Here is an 18,530-nt window from a genome sequence, read left to right on the forward strand (position 1 = left end):
GTTATTCTATATGAATATGCAACACAAAAATTATGTTTTAATTTGCACTATTAACCTACTATTAAAATGGTTTTTACCACTATTCACACATTTTTAATTTTGATAAATACATAAGAAAAAATAAAATTTTTTCCCAAAAATTTGAAAAATTATAAAAAATTTCAAAGGGGCCTTGTCACAGTTTCTCATTGTTCTTGGCAACAATGAACAGATTGAATTGAAACATATATAATTTGTGTATGTAAAAAAAAAAATCAAATACATACCTACATATACAAATTGAACCATCACTTTTAAGGCAAAAATATATTGTTACAATGACTGTATATTCTAAATAAAATAAAAATAAAGGTATTTTTAATTTTTATTTCAATTTAGATTTTTTTTCCTGAAAAAAATGGCCCGGGGGAAGAGAAAAAATCATAGTATTCTTTATGTTTAAAAAAGTTGTTCCCAAGTTTGACAAAAAAATTCCCCACTGTGTGTTTGGGGCCCTTTTAAACTTAGTTTTAGGTACTGCTGGATAAAGTCTATTTTACACATTTAACATAAGAGGTGATAAAACACTAAATGCATATTGTGGGATTTTTATTAAGTGAACCTCGTGGTCAACACGATGTGTATCACAGTCATACTCTTGTGCCTGTCAGTGAATGGCTTGGAAAATTGGAATAACTGATATAAACAAAACACTCAACTGGTAACTACGTATGAGATAGCTATAAATAAATATATTGGACCATACCACACATGCTTCACCTTCCTACGTGCCCCGCAGTAACTTCTAAGAGATCCTTTTCAAACTTGACCATGTACTCAATCTACATCTACACTGAGTATATCCTCAGTCAGTCATCTCTGTATCACACTCACTAAACATATCCATTACTTGTTTTCACTGCTAAGAAATCTAGGTGAATTATAATTAGATTTATAAAGAAGGGTTATCTAAAATGTGATGGTGAAGTCCTGTAGAATGTGTTGATGACTGTGTGTTCAAGTTCCTGCCTTTCTTAGTCCATGCACATGCCTTTTTTTGTGAGCCTTGTTAGTATACTCGAGACATGGTACACACACACAAGTACTAACAATTTCTGCAAAAGTGAAAACTATCTAGCCATCATTTTTCATTTTACTTCTTTACAAATCCTTTTTTTTCTTTCTTTCTTTACTACATTTTCATATTTGTATATTGTGAATTTTCAATTATACCCAAATAACATAAAAATAGTAATTAAAGAAGTGTATTTTCAATTTTAATACTACAGTTTCTAACTACTATTGTACTACTTCCATTTTACTTACAAAATTAATGATATTATCAATGTCTAATCAGTTATATAATTTGTTAAAAGTTCTGTTTTTCAGGACTAGCTGAAACACTAATACCTTTTTCATGACTACAAAAACAAGCAATCCTAAATTTCACAAAGCCTATGATAATGCTACATTATAAAAACCTTGAAAAGGAAAAAAAGTTAAACAAAACTTAAGGAGTACCTTCTTATAAATCTACCAGTACCAATGGACTATTTCCAACTGTCGAGGCATTCAGAAATATATTACTCATTACTTCATATATCAGTAGGTCACTTCCATTTCATCCCCCTTATCATTTGCCTTAAAAAAAGATAAAGTACAAGAAGAAACTTATCTTTTTCTGACCTCTAATTCTATAGAATATTCCTATAATTTCCAAACACTACCGAACACTAAAAATGCATTTGTCAATCCAAGGCATGTTTCACAAATGGTGTATGACTCCAAAGAGATTGCATTTCTTACACATCCTTAATGTGCAATTATGCAAAATCATTTTCAAATAAAGAATAAAATACAGGTTTTACATCTATCAGTATAGATGCTCTCTTTTTTTTCCAAAGAAAATAAAAACATGTGCAATGGAAAGTACTGTCCACTGTTAATCTAGTAGATATATAGATATTTTATTAAGATGAGTTCCTTTTTCACCAAACTTGCATACACCCACTATTACTGAAGCTATTGAAACTTATACTGAGGTAATTTTTATGTTCCATATGTTAGCCTCTTTCATATATCCCTTTAAACAGGAATAAAAAAGGGCCAAGCAGAACACAAAAGGTCAATCATAAATATGATTAGCAATGCAGTTTACTGTATTTTCTAACATTTATCAAAACATTAAGCAAAAGTAAAACTTTATGATGTAATTCAAAATAAAGCTATTCTAATGATATCTTTACTTTTCCCAGTCACTGACAAATCCTTACAACACTAACTCAGCGAAGTAGCAAGTGAGGGTGATGTTTGTCAGATAATTATGTAAAATAATACATATACAATATAAAAGTTTAGTTTACTAAGTTTTAATAAACAATTTAATAATTTGTTTATGAAAACTATAACATCCACATTTGTATTTCTATAACGGGAAAAAAAAAGTTACTAACACTTCAAAAATTAATTCACACTGATTGATGTGTTGTAAGATCATTGTATAAAAAAAGAAACTCCTCGAATAAATCATAGGGCAACCAAATACCCTTTAAAAGCATTTAATTTGAATGATGTTTACTTAGGTACATCAGTTATGCCTGTTCTTGCAATGTTCAAACAAAGACTAATCCTAAACAAGTGTTAATCTTTATTTATATCAAAAGATATCAGAAGAACAGCATTTTTGTGTTTTAGTAACTCATGTAATTCCAATGATTATTATCTATTTCATTTAAAAGGAGTTCTAGAAATGTGTTTGCATTTGTGTGCTTGTATGTGTATATATATTGTGTATATGTGTGGTTGTTTGAGATATTGAAACCAAGACCTTTACTCTACAACTGTTTCCAATATTTCCAGAAAATAAGTACCCTCATCATCTTCTTTGGAGCAGAAAATGAAACAATAAATAAATATCAACCAATATCAATTCATGGCAGATTTACCTAGAGAGTGAATGTACTGATACTAGTCCTGAGATAAACCCCTAAACTCATTAATGAAGTTGCATGATGATGCCAATTTCTGTGGACAGAGCGACAACGTGTCTGATTAACATAATATTTCTTAAATTCATACCCTGCTTCAGTCTAGCAATTTCTCTACAATTAGTCTTAATTGCCTACCAACTCCATGTTAATCCACGATCTTTTACATTTCAGACTGGCTGTTATGATAGATTAATTGATTAATTAATGATTAATTCTTGCAGACTGCACAAAATTCAGGATACATCTATTATTATTTAAACATACAGTCCCTCTGCTTTATTTAGGCATCATGCAAGCCTCTACTTCCCTAGTATATCTCAACTTTAGGTACTACTTGAGAAAGGACATAACATCATTTTCTTTTCTTTTTTTATTTTGCCTCAGCTACATTCACCCTAAAGGATATCTGCCGCAGCCCTCGCTGACTCTACTGGCCCTTTCCTATCACAAGCATAAATCATAGCCAGGCTGCAAAAATCTATGAGGTGTAATGCAAGGATTTAAACCTGGTTCTTTGCACTTTACAGGTATTATGTTATTTTATGTACCGTGACTGCATTCCATACATTTCCCCTGAAACACCCTTCCTCTGGCATCAATTTTGTGGCTGTTATAAAAGAAGCAACCTAACATTATGAAGTGATACTTACTCAAAATAAAACAAACAAAAACAAAAACAAAAATCCTATATTACTAACTTTTTAATAGAACTGCTTCAACTTGTAAATACTACAACACATTCTCTCAACACAGTTCATAAAAATATCTTCTCACACCAGTGTGCACTGGCTTTTCCTTTTTACCACTGACCATACTACAGAAGCACTATTTTCTCTAATAAAACCACATGTACCACTATTGAATATGATCTATTTTGAATTTTTCAGGCAGAAAGAAGCCCTACCATACAAAATAAGTTAAAGAAATAAAAATACAAAACGGTGCAATTTCATAACACCAAAAGATAGTTAAAATTAAAATGAGTTTTATGTATCCTTCTTTCACCTGCTCTTCCAAAATAAGTAATAATTATAGAGAAAGAAAGAGAGAAGAGAGAAGATTGGTGGGCTGAATGGAGAGAGAAGAAAGGAAGGAGAGGGAGAAATGAAAACTGAATTGAAACCGCCTGGCATTCTAATATTTTGTGTATTTATCTAAATACAAGAGTTCATCTTAGGTGTTAAGCTGCCTTTCCAATCATCATGATCTTTTTTTTTATCTTTCATATACATTTCTTACTGGATTCTGTTCTTGATAACTCATGAACCTAAAATAAGTGTAGGTATATCATATATATATACACATACATACATATGTATATACACATATATATACATATATATATATATATATATATATATATATATATATATATATGTATAATATATATACATATACACTCATACATGTATGGATATAAATATAAATTATAGATATATATATATTCATTATACATATACATATACATGTGTATACATATGTATTCATATACATATATGTATACACATACTTATACCATATACATACATGTATACTTATACATATATACATACATACCTATAAAAAAAATATATAATAATAATGTGAGAAAAACTCTAAATAATGCTAACTAGCACAGAATTCATGTTTTAACAACAGCAAATAGTTTGAGGTGTTGGTAAATGTGATGCTGTTCCTACAATTCATTAGCATGAATGGACCACATGCAAGTAACCTCCACTACTCAATCCCTTGAGCTGTTTTTTAATTAATGGAAAAAGATAACTTTGACATTCCTAGACCTTGCCTGTTACTTTGGTCTCTCTCTCACAATTAACTTATCCACTAAGTATGAGCAAAGCAATATGGAAAATAAATGGGACGAAGAAAGGAGTGACAAGGACAGATTACAAAACTAATATGTTCTTCCAAATTGAAAATGGTATAGTGGGTGCTTTGCAAGAGTGTTCAGTACATGGTGACAGTAAGTGCAAATAGTGATTTGAGGCTCCACAGGCCATGAAAGAACGCAATGCTGAAATACTAAAGTATCTTCATGTTTCTTAATGTTCCCAGGATAAACACTATCATAAACTGTTAATATCATATCTGATAAAAGGTAAATAATGATGAAAACTGTGTATTGCCTCTTACTTCAGGAATATTTATGAATGTATCATGAAAGAAAAAAGATCACGAAGAATGTAAATTGACAAGTCTATTTTTTTCAGTACTAGTTTTTTTAAAAGCCAATCTTGTAATATTAACCCAGTAACTCTCATTCATTAAATATAAATATCAAAATACCTTAGATAATGATTGATGGTTTGTGGATTCACTGCCTGAAAGCTATTGTCCTCACAATGACCCTTTTTTGTAAAATAAATTATCTTGTATCAGTAAACTCAATCTAATTTTCTCTACAAATGCCTTGTGTCCTTCAGCTTTTGGGTCCAAAATGCCACCTTCATACAGTTTGGTCATTCAAATTTCATGATTAAGTGCAAAACACCCATGTTACAAAATAGTAAACATCAGGACTTGGTATTGTTGTGATTATTTGTTTGTTTATGTTAAGGTTTCAAATTGCAACTGTGATTCTAATTTTAATAATAAAATTCAAACAACTTAAATCCATAACAACCAACTACCAAGTTTAATATGTAAACTTGCTAGCTGGTTCTAGTGCATCATAAGAAGGCACATGATAATGCCAAAATAAGCCGTGACAAAAGTATGAAACTGAAGGATCAAAACAAGAGGCAATTTAGAAAGAAAGAAAGAAAGAAAGAAAGAAACTATGTTTTGCATTAAAGGGGGTGGGGGGGAAGCTAGAGGAATATTTGTTGAAATGTGTTCTTCAAGTTTCTCCAGTAATTAATCACAATAACACACAAAAATATATAAGTATGAAGTACATTTATATTAACAAATGGTAAAAATATAATAAAACGGATAGCAAACATAGGCAATTAGAAGGAATAACGACAAACACACATCACTTTCTTTCGTATCAAAGGACTCTGTATTGAAACAAATGATGTACGCCACAGAAACAATATGAGGAAGCTAGAAATTACAAGAAACTAGCAAAACAAAAAACAGTGTGAAAGGGGAAAACCAAAACATCACAATAGCAAAATTATCTTTATCCATCATAGATGATTGACCTCTACCAGTCAATTTGATCTTTTAACAAAATGAATATACATTCTTGTTTACGGAATGAACATTCCAACAAAATACCATTCATACACATAACTGAATTATTCCAATATATTTACATAAACACATGAACATGACTGTCTGAAGAAAGAAAATAAAAGGCATTTGAATGTCATCTTGTCACAGAATATCAACATATCAATGCATAAATATCACTTACTTCATGCTGTAACTGTAACTTAAAAAGAGTTCCATTTGCTATTAAGTGCAAAAATGTCAGAAACCATAAGGGTAATACACCTAAATTCTAATATACATAAAATAGTGAGCATCTTGGGAATACTGTACACAAATGTATACTAGTGAACATTCTCTAACTGACCATTTCCTCTCTGTAATATTCATCCCTGTACAAGGATTCCAGCTTCAAAATAGGAGTTTACCTATCTCTTTTTCTTTTGAATTATCAAACTAAAACAATCTTTCATAAGGTATGCATTACGTACATAGTACTGGCTCATAGTTTTTGAGCTAACACATCACTGGTTATACCATCAAAAAGGATAAGGCCACCTACCATGGTAAACAATCTATTCTAAGTCAAACCAAAAATAAATTAAAAATAAAAGTGAAAAACATTTAAAAGAAAATCTTTCAATATGATGAGGCCTTAGCATGAATTTCATGACTATACTTTTGCCCCAATTGTAGAAAAACAATGCAATTCATCATCAGTGAGTGCAAATTTCACACTGAAAATCAAACTTATTGGTAACCATTCACACAGCATGCATACTGTGGTGAGGCTTTTGTCAGATGATATGCAGGAAAAGAGAAAATGAAGAAATTGAATAACAGAATTAGTGAAAGAGAAAGAGAAAGAAATTATAATTCATGACTGTTTATTTTTTTTTATGCTTTCCTGGGATGTAATTATTTCTATATCCATCACTAATGCTACACCAACATTTTTTTCACCTCTGATATACTATTGTTCAAGAAAACTTAGTGAGAGGAACAGTTATCAAAAGGGCATTTATGAATCTATACAAATTTATGCACAGTGATTAATACTACAAAATAAATTGGTGAAAACAACCTGGTGAGCAGAAATGATAGAATAAAGATGTCTGAATCCACTTCCAGTTTGAACACAATGGACATGAAACATGATTGCCTTTATATTGCACCACCTTGCATTTATGTATTGCAACAACACACATGCTAATTCCTCAAAACATATCCCTTACTTACACTACACCCATTTTTTTTCTTTTTTTTTTCTTTTTTTTTATTACAGTCAAAAAGCCAGTGCTTTGTAGTTGATCTAAGCATCATACCTTTCTAACATAAAATCAAGAAATACTTGATGTATCTAAATGATGCATCTCATCTGGACATTCTTCAATTTATGAAAAATAATTCAACTCATATTCAATCCATGGACATATAAAAAAATGCATATATATTTAAAAATATTAGAAAAACTAAAAAAAAAAAAAAAATAAATAAATAAATAAAATAATAAAAAATAAACAATCTTTTACTCTTACCAAAACTCAAGATATAAAGAAACAAATGACGAACACTCACAACCACATACACAGCATGGCAGAGATTAGCTGGATCCATCACAATCAAATATGCATAAAACCTAATTCTGTTGCAGCCTGTGAATGCATTAGGTAACTGTGTGGAAAAAGGAAACATTTCCTGCTTTGTTTCTGATGTCTCTTGTTTTCTTCTATTATTAAATACATCATATCAATCCAATACAATATCTTTGCCCTCAAAGGACAGTTCACATTGCAATCTAACTATCTTATGATGGGTAATATAAGGTAGAAGTACTGACATAATGTACTATTCTTGCCTAGGTCTTACCATTAATTACACATCACCTCAGTTTGTTACTAATAATATATATAAATTCAGGAAGCCTTTTTCGTGTTTCAAAAAAAGGAACAAATCACTTCCCATCATTATTCCTTCTAGTAATCACTAGCCTAAATAGTGTACAAATTGCAATCAGGAGGAAAAAAAAAATGCAGAAGGTATAATTTCAGCAGTGTTCAACTTGCTTAGAACGATTGTCCAAAATGAACAAGCAATTCTAAACTGTTATCTTGATGTATATATAGAAATCATTCTCACCTGAAACTAATATTATACATATAACACAAATTTGTAACACATACAAGATTACTTTCTACTTCAGCACAAATTTTCTGTATCACTAAAATTCATCATCTACTCTGTCGTCATCAAAAACATCACCTTACCATATGTGGACATTGATAATGAGAGAATAGCAGCTAATCAATAAAAAATACTATCAATAAACAGTGGAATGATGCTGATGACAGAAAAGGCAACAATGATGATATACATGAAAGTGTGATGTGGATATAAATACCATAATAATAATGACGATGATGATGATGATGGTAGTATATTCAATAAAAAGAAAAGAAAAAATATATATACATAAATAGAAAAATATAACAGATCTATAATATGAATGGTGGCTGTTTTTTTTTTTATTATCAAATAGTAATATTCATATATCAATATTCACGCTTTCAACATATCTGCAATATTATAATGACTTAAGGCATAGAAGGAAATAATTTATCAATTAAGTAGAATTCACTGTTCTGTGTGTTTTATCTCCATAATATATTTAATTTGCTATTAACAGAAGTCCAGATTTCCTTTGAAATTAGTCCAAATTCAGCTTCCTACCATAAATAGTAAGTTTGCTACAAGCATCTGAAACAAATTATCACAATGCATCAGCAGGGGAGACAACGCACACCACAGATGACTTCAAATACAAGTCTTCATGTGAGAGAATTAACAGCAATACATGAAAAGCTAAATTTCCACCAATATAAAAAAAAGCACAGCCTAAAAGTATGAATAATAATAAACAAATAAGCAAATAATTAAATAAATACAAATAAAACTCATGGCAGTGTCATACAAAATAACAATGAAAATAACATGGCTTGTAATAATAGAGATCATGACAAAAGTGGATGATGATGATTCAAGTAATATTTCTACAATAAGGATAATTACTTCTAATAATTAATAATAATACTGCTACTGCTTCTATTGATGATGAAGAAAGTTAATAAATGATACAAATACTATTAGTACTACAACTATGAAAAATCATACATAACCAATAATAATAATTAATAATAATAATAATAATAATAATAATAATAATAATAATAATAATAATAATAATAATAAATCTTGAATCTAATATTAAAACACAATTAAAGATCAATAATAAAAAAAACAGTACTAATAATAAGAATCATAATAATAATAAAAAAAAAAAAAAAAAAAAAAAAAAAAAAAACAATGATAGTATTAGGAATGGTAGTAGTAGTAGTAATAGTAAAAAAAATAGATAAATAAATAAAATAAATAAACAAATAAATAAATAAATAAATAAATAAAAAATAATAATAACTAATGATAATAATAATAATTCAAAAATAAAAAATAAAAAAATCCTAGAAATAATTTTCATCATCATTATTACAATAGCAGTGACCATAATGATCATTACCTTGAATAAACTCAAAATAAGCATCAATAGCCAATATCACTTTGAAGTTGTTTGACACTAAGCATATTGGAATCCTTCATAACTTCAGTGTAAATGAGGTGCAGAAAATGATGTCAGTGGAAGATAATAACCATAACCACATTTCAAATATGAATACAATGTTATACTCCTCTCCCCTACCCAATCATAGATATTGCAATGATCCATAGTCCTTTTCTCACAAAAAACCCACCAATCACTCAAAATTCACATATACAGCCTCATCTGTAGTCCTGCAGCTTTCTGCAACACTTATGTACAATACCTGTGACCAAGTGAACCAACCCCTCTGCTGGTCTAGAGATCAACATACATTGCTCACTTGCATTGTCACCAAGTATATACTTAAAACTTTGGTATGGAAACTATTTCTGCCTTACCCCTGAACAGGGGACAAATAGTTTATATAGGATTTTGTCACACTCCTACCATAGTACGCTATGCAAAACTACAACCATTCTGCACCCTGGTAACAATATCTTTGTAAGCTTGCTGTAGGATAGGTTACTCACGTCTTCCCATTAGTTTCTTTCTGAAGATAACTGTAAAAAGGAAAAAGTTTTGTTTACACGTTTTTCTACCACAATTTAAAGTAAAAAATATATTGCTCAAATAAATTTTATTCAGAATATTACTGTCTTTTAAATTTTGCAAATTGTATCATTGAATATCTTCCATTAGCAGCCGAAATGTCAGTAAAAAAAAGAAAGAGAGAAGATTCTCACCTACTAATCCTATTGGCTGCAGCAGTGAGATTTCCCCCAAGTCTTCCTTTCTTGCTAGCAGGTCCCGTTGATGATGCAGATGGGGCACTTGGTGTCGGCAACACACTGCTAAGTGTTGTGCTGTCCTCCTCATCCTCTAAATCATCTTCAATATCATAACCACTGCGTCCTCGTTTTCGGTTATTTGTTACATTATTTGTATCTTCCATCATACTACTGTCATCCTAGATAAGAAAAATATTAATACATTAATTTATAAAGACTATAATTAGTAAAAAAAAACTACTACAATCACTCATTTCTATTCTACTGTCTCTGTCCTTCAGCAAATTACTTAGCAAGTTTCCTGCCTCCCCCACCCCCCACTTTAACTTGAATCTCTTCTATAATTCATCTATTTACTCATACCCTCCCCCATTTTCACTCTTTCATTTCTTTTATTTTCTTCTTGCAGTCTTTTTTTTCTCTTCTTGCTTCTTCCCTATTCCTTTCACAGATTGTTTTAACCCTTCAGTCATGGATGGCATATCACACAATGGTTGTTGTGGACTGAGTTACCACATCCTGACATACCCCCTCCTGTTGGCACATCAGATAGAGCTTGTCTTTCTCCAACAGTAGGGACATCATTTGTTTGGCATCACTATTAGACGCAGGCACTTAAAGTGAAGGACAACCTTCACTTTTTTTCTTAATGAAATACAAGTAAGAGCTATTAAGTGCCTAATGTGTGAAGTACTTAGAAATGTTATGCATAAAATACTTAAAAATACACACAAAGCAAACCTTTTCATTTTCATGAAGAGCTGGCTAGCAGCCCTTTGCTACTTGAAGGCTCATTGCTACTACTTTTGCACTAGTGTTGTCAAGAATCAGTAAGTATTGCCAGTATTCAATGTTTTACATTAATTTATTGTTTATTTTTTCTTTTCTTTCTAAACAGGTACTGCAACAGTTGACACAACTAGCCAATGCAAGTAGGGTGGTGAGGATATTATAATTACATGTACCTCCAAACACATGTTTGTTTTTCTTATTTACTTTAAATTTTGGAATCCAATCCCAGACTCAATGACCCCCTTATATGCTATAGGAGTTTTACCTTGACCTCCTTATGGACAGGTAGGTCTATGCTGCTGGATGTTGTTGTATCCTTTGTAGCATGAAAGATAAAACAAGAAAACATACCATCTTACTCAATAGTCAATCTCTTAAGTCTTTCTCAAACTAAACTTTCAAAACCAATGACAACATCTAAAAGCAGATATATATGTCTAAGGCTATGCCAGAGGTGGGGTTTAAAAAGTTTTAAAACCATTGACCTAAACAAATAGTCCAACCATAAAATCTAATCCCTATTTCCTTTAAGTATAAATCTAACTAAAGTAACAGCAGGAATATTCATAGATTGAGGAGAACATCTAAAATTTATATACTAAAGAGCATCATATGTTCAAACTTACCTTGCTTCTGTCTTGTGGACTATGCATTTGAGTGTTTGGTTTCAAAACGACCATTGAGTTGGACACTTTTTTGGTCACTCCTGTCAGTACTTTAGTGGAACCTTTGGGTGCTGTCACCTGGAGCTCCAGTGGAAGGTACGATTTGACTAAAAAAGAAAAAATTTAACAAATTATAATATAGATCCATTCAGAAATATCATTCACTTCTGTATTTTTTTTTTCAAACAGACAACAGACTGCACATCTGAGAAAACAATATACCTAAAATTTCACACACACACACACACACACACACACACACAAAAAAAAACACATCTACTTAGTCAGAATTCCACTCTACAGACCACAATAATCAAGCCTACACTGGTTCATAAAATTCTCACTGATTTCAACCTGACCCTCCCAAACTATCTTGTTACTCACCATTTACAAAGTTTGGATCCTCGTGCTTCTTGAAATACATTGGAGGTATTCGGGGATCTGATGGGAATTCCTTCATCTCAAAGCTAGTAGTTTTAGATAAGATAAGACCCATTGCTAAATCACATACAGCCCATAGTTTCTGAAATGAAAAACATTAGATAATCTCAAAGTTTTAAACCTGATTTCAACCATGCTTTCTTGATATTCACATCTATATGAACAATGGCTTCCAACAAATCATTTCAAGAATTTCCTATACATACACATATAATATATATATATATGTGCATGTATAAAAGGTATGAATGAGAATGAATATCTTCACATTACAAGAGATGTGTTTGACCAGATACGATTGTATCTTCGTCAGAAACACAGGTATTTCTGATGAAGATACAATAGAAAACGTCAAATACATCTATTGTATTACGAATGAGAATGAACATCTTCACACTTTTTATACATTTGTCAACATGAATATGGTTCATATATGTGTATGTATATGTGTGTGTGTGTGTGTGTGTGTGTGTGTGTGTGTGTGTGTGTGTGTGTGTGTGTGTGTGTGTGTGTGTGTGTGTGTGTGTGTGTGTGTGTGTGTGTGTGTGTGTGTGTGTGTGTGTGTGTGTGTATATTATATATACACAATCACATGCTACCAAACAAAATGTCAAACTCCTTTGTATCCCTATAATACCTGATTAGTTAGCTCATCTTCTGGTTTAACAGCATCTTTGTGGTTCTTCATCTGCTCAATCAATGCCTTGTAGAATCCAAAGCAGTATGCATCATTCTTGGTCATTAGAGGTTCCAAGATAAACCACAAACAGGACTGAATTCGTTTCAGCTGTGACTTATCACTAGGATCTGTAAATTCTGGGTGATGTGCCAACAAAGGTACTGCAAATACTAGCATGTAATCAGGCATAATGTGTGGTAGCTGACTTGATGCCTTTTCACCTGTAAATAAGCAAATCACAAAATAAAATACACCCAAACTTTTAAAATACCAGCAATTTGACTTTTTAAACAATATTTTGTCAACTTCTTTATAAGTCCTGATGGGGGAGAGGATAAAAAAAGTATGTGTAAGAAGAAATCCCAAAATACTTACTTCCCCCAGACATGGTGATGGATCTGATATATTCTCTCCTCTTATTGATATCAGCAATCATGTACTGTCTTACAGCAACACGCAACTGTCTGTCAGACTCAAGACCAGCAAGGGCATAAAATCCCATAAAGTCAAGAGGCAGGCACTTATGTGGAATTCCTCTTGCTAAACCTTTGTGAAGCTTGATGGCAAACCTTTCTCTGACTTGTGGACACTCATCCTAAAAGCAGAGTTCGAATATCAGTAATATAAAATGTGAAAAGTTCCTCATTTCAAGAAAATGCACATTTCTATTTAAAAAAAAACTGATGACTTATAATAATCCAAACATTTTGCATGCAATTAAGAATTTTCCCTACATACATTTTCTGGGTAACGTTTAAATGACTTGATCCAATTTCATTTTAATTTCTATCACAAAAATACTCCACTGCTGAATCTACTATTCAATGAAAACAGTCTTAACATGTACAAATGCAGGCAGCTGTACATGCCTTCCCAGCAACATTGAGTTAATAATCACTTTTAGCTAAAGAGATGTGCATACATGTACTATTATTTGAACATCATCCTTCATTTATCAAATAACAATATTCTCAAAGGATCAGAACACTTCTTGCTTACATTCATAAGGAGAGAGAGATTGTAAAACTGCTCTGAGGTAAACTGGTCTCCAACTCCTTTCTGTTCACAAATTTTAAGCATTGCAGCACCAGAGGACAGTCTTAAATGGGCCATTTCAGATTTCCTGGAAGATACAAAAAGACAGAGACACTTGAAGAAGTTATTCATAATCTTCATAATTCGTACTAATTAAGATAGCCTATACTTTTTTACATTACAGTTTTTATGCCAAGACAAAGGATATGTGTGAAGTTTCCCTTCCATCAGGTTAAGCAATGTTCATAATAACAGTTTTAATACATAAACTTTAAAAGACTTTTGTTAACTATGGTAAGTAAGAATTACATTCATAATTATTTAGTAAAAAATAAATAAATAAATAAATTAGGTAGTTACACTGACTTCAATAAAGAAATCAAAATTGGTTGCCAATGTCTGTGATATCCTTAGTACTTTCTAAGCATCACAAATGAAGCTGACCCTTTTTTACTAAGTCACTAAATTGCATCACACGTCAGGTGAAATATGTTCACTGATAACTGCCATAGAATTTTTACAAAGAATTTTAAACGAAGTTGAGAAGTTTGGAGTGTGCATTCACAGTATCTAAATCTCAACCCAGACACCAGAAAGAAAATGTGTACTCACTTACAAACAACACTAAAAATCTTATAACTTACAACATTTTTCCAGTCTCAAGAAGATCACCCTTGTGAAGAATAAAGGCATTTAGCATACGGAAGGTTTTTTGGGCAGAGATAACATCAGATTTGAGACCTAGCAACCACCGTGCCATCATTTTAATGCCCTCCATTTTGACTGATGATTCCTCTGTGAGTTCATCTTCCTCTACCCATTCTTCTGGTTCCTCCGACGTGACTGGGCCAGGAGTATGTGCAGGGGTTTGGTTGCGCATTAATAACTCTTTAACAATCTGAAAGAAATGACAAAACCAACAAATAACTAACTTCAAATAAGAAGGGCACAGAGATACATGAATATGGTTCATATATGTGTTCAGGTGGGGAGGGAAGGGGAGAGAAGAGAAGGGGAGAGAGAGAAGGAGAAAAAAAGAGACAGAAGGGAAGGGGGAAAATAGAGAAGAAATGAAGGAAAAATGAAAAAAGAAATCAAGGGAAAAGGGGAGAGAAGGAAAGGGAAAAAGAAGCAAGAAGGGAAAAACAGGGAAGAGAAGGCGGAAAAGGGGACATCAGGAAAGGGGTAAAGAGGGAAGAAATGAAGGGAAAAGAGGAGAGAAAAGAAGGGAAAACGAGAAAAGGATGTTTATATCATTTCTATAAATCTATCATTTTTCAGAAATCAAAACTAACCAAAATACAAGTTAACAAGAAAAAGAAACTTACCTTTCTTGATACTATATTTTTAATAGGGATTAGGAATCTATCTGGCATATTGAATGCTATGTGACCTAAAGACACGACTGACGTTCTGAAGTGTGGAGAATCAAACGTTAACTGCTCCTTTATTTTCTGGAAAAAATCCAAACAAAAACATATATTGTCCATCATTCCAACATTTTTTAAGAAATATCACAAGAAAAAAGAAAGTTACTTGCCACAAGAGTTTTTCCTGAAAGTTTTGTTTACATACCTCTAATATCTTCTCAAACACTTCATCTGCATCTGAGGTGCAATTTGTGTGAAGGCAACGTACAGCATGCTTGGCTTGTTTTGGAGTGCCTGAGCAGGCAAACTGTTGACATACTGGAATAAGTACTGATGCTAACTCTGGGTACAGCTCACCTGAAAGAGTTTGAAGTTGTTTTTTTAGTTACATTATATGCAATTAAATCCCACCAAAGCAACTGCAACAATGAAATGTAATCAGACCATCAGCAGTACAAATACCACATACATTATCAAATAGAGCAAATATGAATGAATGAATAAATAAATAAATAAATAAATAAATAAATAAATAAATAAATAAATAAATAAATAAATAAATAAATAAATAAATAAATAAATAAATAAATAAATAAATAAATAAATAAATAAATAAATAAATAAATAAATAAATAAATAAATAAATAAATAAATAAATAAATAAATAAATAAATAAATAAATATATATTATATATAAACTAAATAAATCTATAAGCATATAAATAAATAAAAATAAATAAAGGTATTTTCATCTAACACATAACAGTGAGCACTTATCATCAAATGTAAGAGGCAAAGGCCCAAGAAAAAAAAAAAGAAAAAGAAAACACAACTTCTTTAATATTCTCTATTATTTACTAAAAATATTGTTAGAATAAGAGTTAATTCAGCATCTATCAACTTCAGAAGTTATATTCTGGGATAGTAAGTGGAAATAATAAAAGAGGATTGGAATCACTGTGTTTATTCGCGTATGGTTTCATTGTGAAAAGGGTAGTACAAGTCTCACTTACCTATTGGTTTATATTTGCCAATACATGTTAGAACTGCTAGAACTGGTGGGGAGATGGCTGTGTTTGGCACATTGAGGAGAGAAATAAGACGTGTCAAGATGTCCTGATGCAGGAAGTGTGAAGGATACACAAACGACAAAACCTGAAAGATTTTTCAAACAGAAAATAAATCTGTTCTTTTCCCAAAACACATATCACCACAAAACTTTGATAAAATTCATGCATATGGTTATCTGCTGCTATCTCATACCCATAAAAACAAAATGCACACACACACACCAAAACAGTTACTTACAAATAATAACTTTAATCCTTTCTCTGTTGCAATATCAGATGTAAGATTGAGTGTATCCAAAATGGTTGGATCCCCATTCAGTGCACCTTCTACCATGCTAACTAAAGCCTCAAGTGCTACCCTGTCTACCATCACACTTGAAACACGTTCTAGCAACATCTTGATGGTGTTGTAGTACAAGTTGGTCATTACTGGCTGTCCTAGTTTCTTTAGTATTTGGGTCTGAAATGAAGAGATGGAAGATAAGTCTTCTTTTCACTTCCAAACAAAACTTTTGAAGTCTGTCAAAGACAAAACAGGTTTCTTGTCAAGTTAGTTTTTCTAAGAAAAATTAATAAAAAATAATATTCAGAAAACAATCACCCATATCAGTGATCATTCAAAAATCCATATCTAACATTCAAAGGAAAACCATAGTAGTTTGTCAACTTACAACAGCATCAACACTATCTTTGCAGGATACATCATGGCTCACAACAGTTTCCATCAGTGACAACAACTGAGAATCAGTATTGAGGTGTTGCGAGAACTTTCTAAGAAACTCTTGCACCTTCAGTGGATCAGGGAGGAACTTGGTGAGGTGTCCCAAACGGTATGCTATTTCACGATCCCTCTCTTCATCCTGAGGTTTCCGATGTAGCTCAATAAGTTCTGCAACATTCTTCCTTACAGCTAACTGATGTTTCTGGAGTTCTATGAAGGCCTTGGAAGCATTGTCATCAATGGTAGCATAAAGATAGAAAAGTTTCTTCATTCGGTCTTCTGGAGGCAGTTGATATGGTACCAAGCATGTGTTCAGGAGACGTTCTACTAGTAATCTGGAAGAAAACATTGAAGACTTAAAGATATGTTTGAAGCCAAGGAGGGAGAAGAGAGAGAGGAAGAAGAGGAGGAGGAAGACTGAAGATGATTAATAATGATGAAAATGAGGATTATTAGTGACTGGTGATGACTGATGATGATGAATAATGTTGATGACTGATGATGAAAATAATGAAAAGATGATAGTAGTAACATCAGCACAAAAAATACTGAATATTCAAAACTGGACATTAAAAAGTATTTTGAACCCTTACATGGGTTCTGCTATTGATGGTCATCCTTATATCGAAATCATATCTACCTTCCTTAGCAGTTATTCTAGCTTTCCTATAAATCAACATTTTAAATATCATCCATATCCACAATAATTATTGTTCTTTCCAACACCCTTCTTACCTATCATCCATGCTTGTCATGTAATATCCATGGAGAATCTTGTCTTTGATCCACGTTACAGCATGACGTGTTGCTGGTGGAACGTCTGGACTATTCAGGTGTTTCTTGTAAATCATTGCCAATCCACACATTGCCTCTTTTCTAATCTTGAACTGATACCAAAATATTCACATAGCATCAAACATAAAATAAGTATATTATTTGCATTTTTTTTCTTTAATAAATTATGAATAACACCATGCACGATACAGAAGTGAAACAAAATTATCAAAGAGCAAGAGATATCATTATGATTCACCACCAATGTGATCACATTTTCCTCATGTTAAAAATCATCTCTAAAACAGAGCCTGTTTAATCTAATAATATTTAATAATAATTACCTTTTTATCTAGTGTTCTCTCTTTAACAAAATTAAGAAGGTCTTCACTGTCAGAAACAATGCTAAAATCTTTCTTTGCAGTTGTAACAATGGCCATTACAACTTCATACCTGAAAAGGAATGAACAGT

The 18,530-nt window shown here is 31.7% G+C and overlaps 1 protein-coding gene across 2 annotated transcripts in view; it reads right to left on the reverse strand.

Annotated features, from left to right (window-relative positions):
* The window catches only part of LOC119568373 (sister chromatid cohesion protein PDS5 homolog B-B-like), a 50,310-nt gene that overhangs the window by 18,067 nt on the left and 13,713 nt on the right, over positions 1-18,530 (reverse strand). For both annotated transcript variants that reach the window (XM_037916842.1, XM_037916851.1), the window contains exons 9-23: positions 18,403-18,511; positions 18,020-18,171; positions 17,235-17,619; positions 16,802-17,023; positions 16,507-16,648; positions 15,699-15,850; positions 15,452-15,577; positions 14,768-15,021; positions 14,088-14,211; positions 13,464-13,683; positions 13,047-13,309; positions 12,353-12,491; positions 11,930-12,075; positions 10,467-10,690; positions 10,254-10,283 (exon numbers count right to left, since the gene is read on the reverse strand). In XM_037916842.1, coding sequence (XP_037772770.1) covers positions 10,254-10,283; positions 10,467-10,690; positions 11,930-12,075; positions 12,353-12,491; positions 13,047-13,309; positions 13,464-13,683; positions 14,088-14,211; positions 14,768-15,021; positions 15,452-15,577; positions 15,699-15,850; positions 16,507-16,648; positions 16,802-17,023; positions 17,235-17,619; positions 18,020-18,171; positions 18,403-18,511 — 2,688 coding nt within the window. The remainder of the gene's footprint in view (positions 1-10,253; positions 10,284-10,466; positions 10,691-11,929; positions 12,076-12,352; positions 12,492-13,046; positions 13,310-13,463; positions 13,684-14,087; positions 14,212-14,767; positions 15,022-15,451; positions 15,578-15,698; positions 15,851-16,506; positions 16,649-16,801; positions 17,024-17,234; positions 17,620-18,019; positions 18,172-18,402; positions 18,512-18,530) is intronic.

This window comes from Penaeus monodon, chromosome 4 (genome assembly GCF_015228065.2).
Source record: "Penaeus monodon isolate SGIC_2016 chromosome 4, NSTDA_Pmon_1, whole genome shotgun sequence".
NCBI lineage: Eukaryota > Metazoa > Arthropoda > Malacostraca > Decapoda > Penaeidae > Penaeus > Penaeus monodon.